The sequence below is a fragment of the Cheilinus undulatus genome, linkage group 20 (assembly GCF_018320785.1).
Source record: "Cheilinus undulatus linkage group 20, ASM1832078v1, whole genome shotgun sequence".
Taxonomy (NCBI): domain Eukaryota; kingdom Metazoa; phylum Chordata; class Actinopteri; order Labriformes; family Labridae; genus Cheilinus; species Cheilinus undulatus.
Window position 1 is genome coordinate 40760759 of NC_054884.1, and position 14486 is coordinate 40775244.

Below are 14486 nucleotides of genomic sequence, written 5' to 3' on the forward strand. Positions count from 1 at the left end.
ATTCTAGCATTGGCTTTTGTCTCATGTAGTAACATTAATAACCTAGCGAGGGATGCTACTTTGCTTCAGCTAACGCTAACTCAGCTTGAGCTAGCCACTGTTCTCTTAACTACCTCTAAATCAGGTCTTTACATAATGTAGTCCTGGATTAGCCCTCTGACCTTTGTCTCCATTTTATTTGTTAAATGTTCTTTGGTCTGTAATGTTTGTTGGGTTTTTTCAGGAATTTAACTTCCAGACTTTGTTAAGAAAACAAGTTTGATATAAAACAAACAGTCTTAAACGTTGTTCTGGAAAAATTACATCCGCTCCGTTCTAAAGGACGTGGTGTCTGACAGTAGTGGTCTGCGAGAGGGGGCGTCTGAGATCTGTGGTCTCCAAAAACTCCAAACTTTCAGTTCTAAACTTTCCTTGTGTTCACGTTGACATGATCTGAACTTTGGAGTCCAGTCTGCTGAGATCAGGGCCGAGATCCTTGATGTGATACCACCTGAAACCCTTAGAACAGGGGTCATCAAGTCCATCTGCACAAGGCCCAGATTTAGTCCCGACAGAAACTCTGGGGGCCGGACTTTCAAATACACAAAAATTAAATCAATATTTTGGGCTTGATTAAAATATTACTGTAGTAGTATTTATATTTTCTTTCAAAATGCAGGACATTCACCATGCAGGTCATTACCAGTGAGATCTATCCCTGTTATCCTGAAAATCCCAGAGAATGAGCCCTCCTCAGCTGTGATTTAGTACTAGCACGAACTTATTTTTGACACTTTTAACCCCTTTTTGCCTCCTTAACCACAATTTTGCCATTCTTTAACCCATTCAAACCACTTTTCCTGTGTGTTTTATCCCCTTTGTGCCACTCTTTTATCCATTTTATCCACTTCTATTTCCCACTTTTGAACCCCTTTTCGTTGCATTATTTCAACAATTTTTGCAACTTTAAAACCAATTTTTGCCACTTCTAACACATTTCTGCTACTTTTTGCCTCTTTAACACATTTTTGCTATTCTTTAACCCATTCAAACCACTTTTCCTGCGTGTTTTATCCTCTTTGTGCCAATTTTATCCATTTTATCCACTTTTCTTCTATTTTTTTTGCCACTTTCTAACCCCTTTTCATGACTTTTTTGTCATTTGTAACCAATTTTTGATACTCTTTGCCCCTGTTTTTTTCCTCTTTTACCACTTTTTGCCACATTTTAACCTCTTTTCACCACTTTTTCTGCCAATTTTTGTCCCTTTTTGCCACTCCAGAACCCATTTCGCCACCTATTACCTATTTTGCCACTCTCTAACCTCTTTTCACCATTTTATCTGGTCATTTTTGCAGCACTGCCAACCGGACAGGAAGCTTTGGGGGGCCTGATATGGCCCTCGGGCCGCCAGTTGATGACCCCTGCCCTAGAATATCACCCTAGAACCTCCTTAAAGCCGTGGTATTTTACGGTTCAGTCTCTCTGGGTGTCATGGTGATTTCTAGATGTTTTTATGAATACTCACAGCTTGTTTGTTCATAGAGAACAGAAAAAAGCGAGTCTGTGTCCACACAGGAAGCTTCAGTATCAGACAGAAGGAGAGCGTCTGAAACGTGAGCCGCAGAAATGCATGCTGGGAGTCGGCCTGTGTGCGTTTGACCCGTCTCTGCCACCTTGAAGCCTTCTCACCCAAATGGAGCGTCCAAATTGCCCGGCTGTCTCTCCATCAAAGCTCAGAGTGGAGGAGAATTACAGCAACAACAAACACTCTGAGTTTTTATCTGACCGGGTCACGAACAGAGCTGCCGTCCTTCATCCTGGGAGGCCCCGCTGATTGGCTATTAAGATTAGGCTAACGTCGTATGCTAGCATCAGAGCCAATCGCACACGGCGGCGTGGACGAGCCACTGATCCTCCTCCGCCGCCTTTACGTCCTGTAAAATCAAAGATTCAGAACATGTGGATCAGTGAGCGTGTGAAGAGGAGGGGAAAGGGGGATCAGTGGAAAATGGTCCCAGCAGCACCAGGCTTTGATGATAAGTGGACGCGATCGCTGTGACGTCATGTTTTTACCTCCAAACGAGACAAACAGAGAGCTGCAGGGTTCCTGAACGTTCTACGGATGAACGGTAAACACCTCCAAATATCAAACCGTGATCAATACTGGTCTATAAAGTAAGAGCATAATGTCCACGGCACACACTCGCTCTCTCAGTGCTATCAGAGTCTCATTTAAGACTACAGGAAAACCCGGACTCAGTCTGAGGGACAGGAGGAGTGACCACCTCAGACTTTGACCCTTGGATTTGACTCAGTGAAACTCCACAACAGAAACAGAATCCTGAACTCCCAATGTTGGCCAATTCATTTTTTTTTTTCAATCCACAAAACTGCCCTGAGAACAGCCTTCCCTTTCCCCGTAACCTTCTGTGGCTGACCTTCTTTAAAGGGGCTCCGTGCAAGATTTAGAAAAACATCGGTGTAGCGACACCGCCGGCCATTAGGCGAACTACAACAACATTGTGCTGCTCGTCCACGAGCCTCCGGTTTATCAGCCGATGCACACGCAGACCAAGGAGATTTACCCGCATCATGTACACGGAGGAGGTAAGTGAAGTAACGCTTAAAAGTTCCACCAACTAAAAATGAATAAAGCATATTTGAACCTCTAGTAATGAAGTCTGTAGGAGGAGCGGAGGTGACTGGGATGGTGTGTGTGTGTGTGTGTGTGTGTGTGGGTGTGAGACAGAATGTTGGGACTGTCTTAGGAGAACAGCACGGCAACAGCAGGCAGAGCTAACCTGATTGGTCCATCCTCTTCCTGTGGTCGGTTCATCATAAAAAATCCAAGAGTAGAGAAACTTTTCCAGTGTGCAGAGGAAGTTTGGTGTGACGCTGATCTTTGGCGTTTAGTTTGACATAACCATGGTGTGTTTCACTCTAGTTTGAAATAAAAATGTAAATGGCATTTGTTGAATTTCCTTTTTGTCTCCCCCTGCCCCCTGTCTCTCCCTCCAGTTGGCTGTTTGTGGGTAATTTTCTGGCTGGCTGATGTGACGGTGTGTGACGGGCGCCGTTTAACTGTCATATCTGAGTGCAGAGGAAGACGGCGGCTCTGATAAGACTTCCTGTCTCTTTGTAAACCTTTTATCCCTCACTTCATTATCAGGATTTCAGAGAAGGACCCCCGGGGGACCCGTGTTCACGCTCACATGGATCTGGACGCCTCGAGGACTTTCAGGTTCCAGGAAAAGTCACCGACCGCTGTATCCTGAAGCTAGCACACAGCCTACCTTCAAGGTTTAGACTCCAGAGCCTTTTCAGGGTTTGACGGCCTTTCCTGGTAAAAGTGTGACGCTTTACCAGTAAAGGATTTAAGAAAAGACAAAGAGCATCATGGGTTTGCATCCATGACTGTTGTGTGAGCATTTGGAGTCAACACTGCAGCCTTGATCCTGAAATCTAAGAAATGTTTCCTTATGAATCTGCCTCATACACAGGATAGTTTCTCTGCTTTTTACGTCCATTATTTACACAGAATTTTGTCACTTTCAACCTATTTTGCTGCTTTGTGCCCATTTTTGCCACTTTTATCTAAGTTTTACTTTTACTACCCCTTTCTACCACTTTTTAACCACTTCTTTCCAATATTTGTCATTTTTGACCATTTTTACCACTTTTGTCCATTTTTTTGCTACCTTTTTTTTATTTTTACATTTTTTTGCCACTGTCATCCAAATTATTAGTTTTTCCATTGAACCACTTTTAACCCTGACTTTTGCCAATTCTGCAGCATCTTTTTGCAGCTGTATCCCCTTTTTTAACCACTTCCTGCCCATTTCTTGCCACTATTTGTCATTTTTGCCACTTTGATCCCATTTCGTCTATTTATGACCCTTTTTTACCATTTCCGCATTTTCCCAGTTTTTGCCACCTTTATTTCATTTTTACTGTTTCTAACTCTTTTCTGCCACTCTTTTACCCTCTACTTTCTCATTTTTCCAAATTCTTCCATTTTTTTATGCCACTTTTTGCCAGATTTTGCAACAGCTTTGTCAAACTTTTTCCTTCTCCAGTCAACTTTGTGCATTTATTTTGTGACTTTTTGTTGTTTTCTGCTTATTTTTATCGCTTTAGACCATTTTTACTACTTTTGTCCATTTCTTTTACATTTTTTTGCCACTCTCATCCAAATTTATTTTTTTCATTGAACCACTTTTAGCCCCTACTTTTGCCCTGTTCTGCAACTTCTTTTTACAACTTTATGCCCTTTTTTAACCACTTTTTTCTTGCCACTATTTGTCATTTTTTGCCACTTTGAACCTGTTGTCTTTTTATGACACTTTTATACCATTTCTGCAACTTTTTCCTCATGTTTTTGCCACTTTTATCTTATTTTTACAGTTTTCACCCATTGTTTTTCACTTTCTTAAACCACTTTTTGCCATATTTGCATTTTTTTGTCTGTTTTTGCCACTTTATGCCTGATTTTGCAACATCTTTTTGAATTTTTTTCTCTTCTCCAACCAACTGTGTCCATGTTTTGCCTTTTTTTCTTGCCATTTTTTGTTGTCATCTGCCCATTTTTACCACTTTTGTCCATTTTTTTCCACTTTTATTATTTTATTTTTTTTACTTCTTTGCCACTCTCATCCAAATTTGTTATTTTTCATTGAACCCATTTTAGCCCCTACTTTCTGCCAATTTCTTGCAACTATTTGTAATTTTTTCACTTTGAGCCCATTTTGTCCATTTTTGTCACCTTTATCTCATTTTAACCGTTTCTCACCCATTTCTGACAATTTTTTAACCACTTCCTTCCCTTATTTGTAAATTTTGACAATTTTTTGCCTAATTTTGAGACATCTTTTTGAAACGTTTTCCCTACTTCAGCCAACCTTGTCCGTTTTTTTGTTTGTTTGTTTGTTTGTTTGTTTGTTTTTTTGTTTTTTTTTAAAGAAATATTTTTGTGCCCTTATTAGATAGAGGAGGACAGTGGATAGACTCAGAAACAGGGAAAAGATTTGGGAGAGACATGTGGGAAATGGTGCCACAGGCCGGACTTGAGCCCAGGCCGCCCGCGTACATGGTGCGCGCCTTAACCACTCGACTACTGGCGCGCCCCAACTTTGTCAGTTTTTTGCCATTTTTTTGTTTTGTTTTGTTTTCTGCCAATTTCTACCACCTTTGTCCATTTTTACGGCTTTATTCCACTTTTTTACCTCTCTTGTCCCGATGTATTTTTTCACTGAACCACTTTTAGCCCCTACTTTTGCCCTTTTCTGCAACTTTATGCCTATTTTAACCACTTTCTGCCCATTTCTTGCCACTATTTGTCATTTTTGCCACTTCCTTATGAATCTGTCTCATGCACAGGATAGTTTCTCTGCTATTTCTTCTGCTCTTCCTCTCTCAGTGCTTCATCTTTCTGCAGGTTAATGTGAGGAGCCTGGAGTTCCCAAAGAGCTTTTCTGCAGTCATATTTCAGTAAATTTGCTTTTATAATCACATGTTGATCCCAGCGGCCAGCAAATGAAGTCTGGGAGAGAGTGAGTGAGCATCTGGGCCTGCTGCAGCAGAAACCGTTGGTATGTTTGCACATGTTGTAAAAGCTGAATTATGAGGCTGATAAAAAAACAACTCTTGTCTGAAACACTAATGCAGAAGAGCTGAGGGGAGATAAAGGGCTGACTGTGCTGGTCAGGGTGGGACAAACAGGCCCTGAATGTGTGGAGCTGGGTCCTGCCGGGTTAATACGTCCATGAGGGGCTGTAAGGGAGCGCTGAAGGGTGAGACCTGCTACCAGCAGTGGCTTTCTCTACTCTGAGAGGGTCATTAGTGACACGTCCGCCTCTCTAGTTTGAAAGATCACATCATAGTCCAGAGACTGAGGGGGTTTTAAGGGTCTGAGGTTGAAGAGGCATCCCAGATTTCCCCCCAAAGATCCCATACTGTCCCATCTGCAGACACAAAGAGATGTCCCTGATTTACACCCCCAAAGATCCCATACTGTCCCATCTGCAGACACAAAGAGGTGCCCCTGATTTACACCCCCAAAGATCCCATACTGTCCCATCTGCAGACACAAAGAGATGTCCCTGATTTACACCCCCAAAGATCCCATACTGTCCCATCTGCAAACACAAAGAGATGTCCCTGATTTACACCCCCAAAGATCCCATACTGTCCCATCTGCAGACACAAAGAGATGTCCCTGATTTACACCCCCAAAGATCCCATACTGTCCCATCTGCAGACACAAAGAGATGTCCCTGATTTACACCACCAAAGATCCCATACTGTCCCATCTGCAGACACAAAGAGATGTCCCTGATTTACACCCCCAAAGATCCCATACTGTCCCATCTGCAGACACAAAGAGGTGCCCCTGATTTACACCCCAAAAGATCCCATACTGTCCCATCTGCAGACACAAAGAGATGTCCCTGATTTACACCCCCAAAGATCCCATACTGTCCCATCTGCAGACACAAAGAGATGTCCCTGATTTACACCCCCAAAGATCCTATACTGTCCCATCTGCAGACACAAAGAGATGTCCCTGATTTACACCCCCAAAGATCCCATACTGTCCCATCTGCAGGCACAAAGAGATGTCCCTGATTTACACCCCCAAAGATCCTATACTGTCCCATCTGCAGACACAAAGAGATGTCCCTGATTTACACCCCCAAAGATCCCATACTGTCCCATCTGCAGACACAAAGAGTACTCTGAGGATCCTCCAAGGAAGGATGAGTATGACATTGGTAACCCTGCACTTATATTTTTGAAAACCTCTTCACTCAGATAGTTTCTGATGCAGGTCAGGTCAGGTGTGGGGTCATATCCTCTGTCTGTCTTGACCCTGCACTGCTCTGGCCTCCTGTTGGCATCCTCTGGGCCTGCTTTGCTGCCCCGTCCCTACTTTTTTGACATGTGTTGCTGCCATCAAATTCAGACTTTTCTGTAATTGTGGTTTGATATTTCCCGCTGCTGTAACAGCTGCAGAGGGAGACTCAGACTCCTCTCTTACTCCCAGGGTGAGGGTTAGGGTTAGGGTTACTCCTCTGCTGTCAGCCTGGCTGTTTCCAGTCACGCCCCTGCTCCTCACCATCACACTCACTCGTGTGTGCTTGTTCCTAAAGTGAACGTTTGTTTTGGCGGGATGGATGGGGGGAGTTTTCTCGTCTTACATCACCGCCCTGTTGAGTATGTGTGTGCAGCCAGAGGCTCCTTCTCTCAGTCTGCAGGAGGAGCAGAGACCGCAGCAGGATGCCGGCAGAGAGCGGAGAGCAGCGGGGCACTGAGCTGTCTGACCGGGAGCTGCTGACCTCGGGGCTCCGGGGCTGATCGTCTCATCATGGACATGGAAAACTCTCTCCTGCTTCCTCTCCTCCCCTCTCCTCTCTGATGAACCTGCGGCTGTCTGGAGGAGTTTGAAAAGTTTGGAGAGTATCGCTGCAGAGCGTCAGAGCGCACGCGTGGATCAGACGCACAGAGGAGCACGCAACCGTTTGTTTGAGGAGGATTACCTGTGAATGCTGAACCTGTCTCACCTGGAGCTCACAGGTAGGGCTGGATGGTTTATCACGTTACTCAGACATATTTAAAAACCAGAGATAGGGCGAGAAATGTTCACATTAATAGAACTGATGTAAGGTTGATTTAAATAGTTAACTGCTCATTAAGAGCCCCAGCAGTAATGAGCTTATTAACCACATGAAATGTTTGATCTCATACTTTCACACTACACTGATAAGTATTTAATATCACAGTAACAAAAGTCCTAGACAACCACTACTGAGCCTTTTTTAAAAATAAAATATCGATAATAAAGATGAACTCTTAGGGGAGGTGGTGTGCATTGTCTCACTTTTAATTATTCTTGCTGTGTTCATGAAGATGGCATGAATTTTAGCAAAGTTGTGTATTTTTGTTTCATCTCATTTCCAGTTCAGCTCCTACATTAAGTGTAAAATACACTGTTTACAAGCAAAAGTTACACTTGTGCTGTTAAGAGCCAAAAATGTCCCATTGAAACCCATTCAAACTGACATTTTTGATCTCACTCCCATTAAAACATCATACATGCATTTTATCATATCTGGGTGTCAATCTGGGCTTTTGCCTTGGAATTGGTCATTTTTACTACTCTCCACCAGGTGGCGTCATTTGGACTATTTTTGGAATATGGAGAAAAAACATGCTAAATATTCAAAAAATAGATAGATAAATAAATAAATCCCAGACTGTAATAATTCAGTACAAAATTACTTTGCATGTAGTATATTGAAAATATGTAATTTTTCTGTTTTTCTTTTTTTTTTCATAAAAATATGGTGGCATCATGATAAAAAAAAAGGCCCTCAAAGGGTTAAAATATTTTAAAATTGATTAATATAAATATCAATTATTAGGTCATTTCTAGCTAAAAAAAAAAATGGCTCAATGAATGTAGAATAAAAGTGTTATTTATAATATTTTTTATAGCTCCTGTATGAAAAGTGCATTTTTTGCTCTTAGCAACTTGAGGGTCAGTATTTGACATTGTACAGCAAAATGATAATGAACAAAAGTCAATGTTGCTGCTAAACATATCCCAGGCTGTAATAATTCAACACAAAAATATTTTGCATGTAGTTTATTGGAAACAATTCATTTTTCTGTGTTTCCATCTAAAACATGGTGGCATCATGACAAAACCTGCTTTTCAGAGGGTTCAAATCTTTGAAAACGAATAATTTTTTGTTATCGATAATCAGGTCAGTTTCAGCTGAAAAAAATAGCTTAATTATAGTAGAATAAAATAGTCATGTTTAATATTTTTTATAACTACAGTATGAAAAGTGTATTTTAGGCGCTTAGCAGCTTGAGTGTGACCAATATTACAACAACCGCTAAGGGCTAATAATTCAGTAAAATGTTGGTCTAAATGGCAAGGAGAGAGAGCTTACATGTTTCCACACCAGTTCGACCCACTTTTCCAAATGTTGCCAACATTTTTCTGCTAATTAGACATTGCTCTCACTCGTTCTTTTGGGTAAAGCTCACTACGTTTAACCTTCTTTTTGATTCCACCAATCAGTGAAATAATGAGGGTTAGGGATGGGCAACGATTTTCAAATACACAAATAGATGTTTATTTATGAATTTACAAATACCATCTAATTTAAAATGCATTTTAACATTATCTTTACCAGCACGTGGTTGCGATGCGTTACTTCTTCCCAGATGGGGGCTCTAGCACAGAGAGTGTTTGCCAGCTAGAACAAAAGACGAAGAAGGCGTGCCCATACATTTGCAACGTTAGCGATCATCAGCAACAACGCCAGCCTGATTACACTGATTCCTGAAGTAGTATACGGTGAACCTAGGAGCCACACAAACTCTGTCACCTGGTTCCTGTTTTCCTGTTTTCAGTCCCTCTCCATCTTGATCAACAGAGAGGGAGATGACAAGGCACCAGGAGTGTCAGGGGAATTTGACTTGGACTTTAACTTTTTATTCACAGGGCTTATGATTTTAAGTGGAGATTGTACTGAAACATTCAGAGCAGATAAATGAATATTAATGTTGTGTGGACACCATGTCTGTGATGCTGTATGTTGGACATAACGAGGCGTGATATCTGAAGTCCTCGTGCTATTAAGTCACAGTGTTTAAAACTAACTCAGGGAGTCATTATTGACCTGCCTGCTTGTTCTTAGAGGTTCTTTGTTTTTGCTCTGAATTTCTGCTTGATCTCAAATCTTCAGCTGCCTGCTTAAATTTCCTGCACTCATTCTCTAACATTCTCCTCTCATGCAGGTAGAGTCAGCTTGTTCGTGAAACTGAACCTCTGATTTTTCTTTACTTGTGCATGAAACTTTCTCCAGCACTCTAAAGCTACTTCTGCTGTTGGGTATTTGATGAACCAGGTAGAGTATGGACCAATCGTGTTAGCTCTGCCTGTTGTTGCCATGCTGTTCTTCAGGAGACATTAGCTTCGATCTCACTGAGAGTCCCAACATTCTATCACACACACACACACACACACACACCCACACCCACACACCCACACACACACACACACACACAGTAAAAGTCTGAAAGCCAAAAATCATCATCAAGATTTAACAGGAATTAGTAAAAATCTTTAGAAGATAGCAAAAGTACATCTCACATCAAAAGCTACATAATAAATTTACTTCTTAAAACCACAGTGAAGTCTGCAGGAGGAATGGAATGTTATTTATCTGTTTATTTACACATACAATATACATATATGTTGGGACATTAATAGATCTTTCACAGGAGATTTGTGGTATATTTACCGCTAATGTAAGCCTGTACTTACAGCTGATGTAGACTAATATTTACAGCTGATATTTACACCTGATATAGACTGATATTTACAGCTGATATAGACTGATATTTACAGCTGATATAGACTGATATTGACAGCTGATATGGACTAATATTTACAGCTGATATAGACTGATATTGACAGCTGATATAGACTGATATTTACAGCTGATATAGACTGATATTTACAGCTGATATAGACTGATATGTACAGCTGATAAAGACTAATATTTAGAGCTGATATGGACTAATATTTACAGCTGATATAGACTGATATTGATAGCTGATGTAGACTGATATTTACAGCTGATATAGACTAATATTTACAGCTGATATAGACTGATATTTACAGCTGATATAGACTGATATTTACAGCTGATATAGACTAATATTGACGGCTGATATAGACTGATATTTACAGCTGATATAGACTGATATTGACGGCTGATATAGACTGATATTTACAGCTGATATGAACTAATATTTACAGCTGATATAGACTGATATTTACAGCTGATATAGACTAATATTTAGAGCTGATATAGACTAATATTTACAGCTGATATAGACTGATATTTACAGCTGATATAGACTGATATTTACAGCTGATATAGACTAATATTTACAGCTGATATAGACTGATATTTACAGCTGATATAGACTAATATTTAGAGCTGATATAGACTGATATTTACAGCTGATAGAGACTGATATTTACAGCTGATATAGACTAATATTTAGAGCTGATATAGACTGATATTTACAGCTGATATAGACTAATATTTAGAGCTGATATAGACTGATATTTACAGCTGATATGAACTAATATTTACAGCTGATATAGACTAATATTTAGAGCTGATATAGACTGATATTTACAGCTGATATAGACTAATATTTAGAGCTGATATAGACTAATATTTACAGCTGATAGAGACTGATATTTACAGCTGATATAGACTGATATTTACAGCTGATATAGACTGATATTTACAGCTGATATAGACTGATATTTACAGCTGATATAGACTAATATTTACAGCTGATATAGACTGATATTTACAGCTGATATAGACTAATATTGACAGCTGATATAGACTGATATTTACAGCTGATATAGACTGATATTTACAGCTGATATAGACTGATATTTACAGCTGATATAGACTAATATTTACAGCTGATATAGACTGATATTTACAGCTGATATAGACTGATATTGACAGCTGATATAGACTGATATTTACAGCTGATAAAGACTGATATTTACAGCTGATATAGACTAATATTTACAGCTGATATAGACTAATAGTTACAGCTGATATAGACTGATATTTACAGCTGATATAGACTAATATTGACAGCTGATATAGACTGATATTGACAGCTGATATAGACTAATATTTACAGCTGATAAAGACTGATATTTACAGCTGATATAGACTAATATTTACAGCTGATATAGACTAATAGTTACAGCTGATATAGACTGATATTTACAGCTGATATAGACTGATATTTACAGCTGATATAGGCTGATATTGACAGCTGATATAGACTAATATTTACAGCTGATATAGACTGATATTTACAGCTGATATAGACTGATATTGACAGCTGATATAGACTGATACTTACAGCTGATATAGACTAATATTTACAGCTGATAAAGACTGATATTTACAGCTGATAAAGACTGATATTTACAGCTGATATAGACTAATATTTACAGCTGATAGAGACTAATAGTTACAGCTGATATAGACTGATATTGACGGCTGATATAGACTGATATTGACAGCTGATAAAGACTGATATTGACAGCTGATATAGACTGATATTTACAGCTGATATAGGCTGATATTTACAGCTGATATAGACTGATATTGACAGCTGATATAGACTGATACTTACAGCTGATATAGACTAATATTTACAGCTGATAAAGACTGATATTTACAGCTGATATAGACTAATAGTTACAGCTGATAAAGACTGATATTGACAGCTGATTTGGACTGATATTTACAGCTGATATAGGCTGATATTTACAGCTGATATAGACTGATATTGACAGCTGATATAGACTGATACTTACAGCTGATATAGACTGATATTTACAGCTGATATAGACTGATATTTACAGCTGATATAGACTGATATTGACAGCTGATATAGACTGATATTTACAGCTGATATAGACTGATATTTACAGCTGATATAGACTGATATTTACAGCTGATATAGACTGATATTTACAGCTGATATAGACTGATATTTACAGCTGATATAGGCTGATATTTACACCTGATATAGGCTGATATTTACAGCTGATATAGGCTGATATGTACAGCTGATATAGACTGATATTTACAGCCAATATAGACTGATTTTTACCGTCTTAATTGGAAGTCCTCTTCTTATCTTACTCATTTTATTGAAGGAGAATTTTTGTCTTTACCTTTATGTACTTACAGCAGTGAACATGTTGAAGTTGTGCAGCTGTCTGTGTGACATTTATTATTTTCTCAGTGTGGTTTTGACTGCAAACTCACTTTACTTTGTCATTTTTCTGCAGATCAAGCATCGATATGGTTTTTGGTCCGTGTTGCCCAGCCCTACTTTGAGGACATGGAGAACTCGTGTTATTTCCTGGCTGTGGTTCTGCTCACCGTGCTCTCGGTGGGCTTCAGGATCGAGGAGGGAATGTGCCAGCACTACTTTCTTCTGCGCCCCATCCCCAGCGACACTCTGCCCATAGTGGACCTAAAGGAGGACCCGGACCCCGTGTTGGACCCCCGGGAGAAGGACCTGAACGAGACGGAGCTGAGGAGCAGCCTGGGCAGCCACTTTGACCCGCTCTTCATGTCAGTGTCCCCGCCGGAGAAACCCACGGGGAGCGAGGAGCTGAGCGACGCCGAGCTGCGGCTCAAGCTCTCCGGGGCCATGCCCAAAGAGATCCGGGCCCTGGAGTTCGAAGTCCAACACGGCAAGAAGCAGAAACCGAGTAAGAAACTGCGGAGGAGGCTGCAGCTGTGGCTGTGGTCGTACGCGCTGTGCCCGGTTGTTTACGCATGGAACGACCTGGGCAGCCGCTTCTGGCCGCGCTACGTGAAGGTGGGGAGCTGCTACAATAAGCGGTCTTGTTCGCTCCCTGAAGGGATGGTCTGCAAACCTGCCAAATCGACTCATTTTACGATCCTGCGATGGCGCTGCCTGCAGAAAAAGGGGGGTCTGAAGTGTGACTGGATACATGTCCAGTACCCCATTATATCTGAGTGCAAATGTTCCTGCCCTAACTGAGAGAGAACGCTGCTGCTGCTGCAACCAAAGGAGCCGTCTACATCCTGACTAATGAGGATTTAATGCTCCAGCAGCAGAGACTGCACAGACTCTAAGGGACTTTATACATGGGACTTGGTTTTTCTGCAACTGAGTGGAGACTCTTTAAATCAATGTGCTAAAAAAAGCACTAAATACCCATCAAAACAGCTCTATAAAACCAGTGTCTCCCTGTTTTAGCCCGGCTGCACACTAGAAAAGTCCTAGAAACTCTGCAAACTTTGCCTCTTTATCATTATTACAACACAGAAACACCAACAATCCTTCCCTTAGGCTGGCAACTCTTGGAAAAGTGGGAGGACCTGGCGAGGATCTTTGCCGGTTTTCCAATAGTTTCCAACTATTCCCTACTATTTAACAAAACTGAAAAGAAAAGCACCCAACGTCCCCGGCTTCACTAACAGTTTACCTCTGCCTTTGATGATGACATCCTTTAAAACTTTAAAAACATTCCAAAAATGTTCAAACCAAAACAGACTTCATCCCTTTATCATTATTAGAACACATACACTTTATGGACAAAAGTATTTGGACGCCTGATTATTTCACCCACAGCAGGGGTGTCAAACTCAGTCACAGCAGCGGCCGGATTCTGGATTTAGGTCTAACCCAAGATCCTAACAGGGTCAACATTTAACCATAAATGGTCAACCTCATTTTCACCAGTGATAAAATATGAAAGGAAACAACACTGATGATAAATCAAAAAAGTAAAAACGATAAGTCTAAAGGCTCAAATCTGAGATAAAAAGTCCAACTCATTAGTTCAAAAGATCAGAACACGATATAAAAAATAGAAAAATAATGTTTTTAAA

General features: G+C 40.4%; 1 protein-coding gene across 1 annotated transcript; it reads left to right on the forward strand.

Moving 5' to 3' along the window:
• The first annotated feature begins 7249 nt into the window (after window positions 1–7249).
• Window positions 7250–14250, forward strand: nog3 (noggin 3). Its single transcript, XM_041816004.1, has 2 exons — window positions 7250–7554; window positions 12908–14250. The coding sequence occupies exons 1-2, from the start codon at window positions 7524–7526 to the stop codon at window positions 13630–13632; spliced, it is 756 nt and encodes a 251-aa protein (XP_041671938.1). The 5' UTR covers window positions 7250–7523; the 3' UTR covers window positions 13633–14250.
• The last annotated feature ends 236 nt before the right edge of the window (window positions 14251–14486 follow it).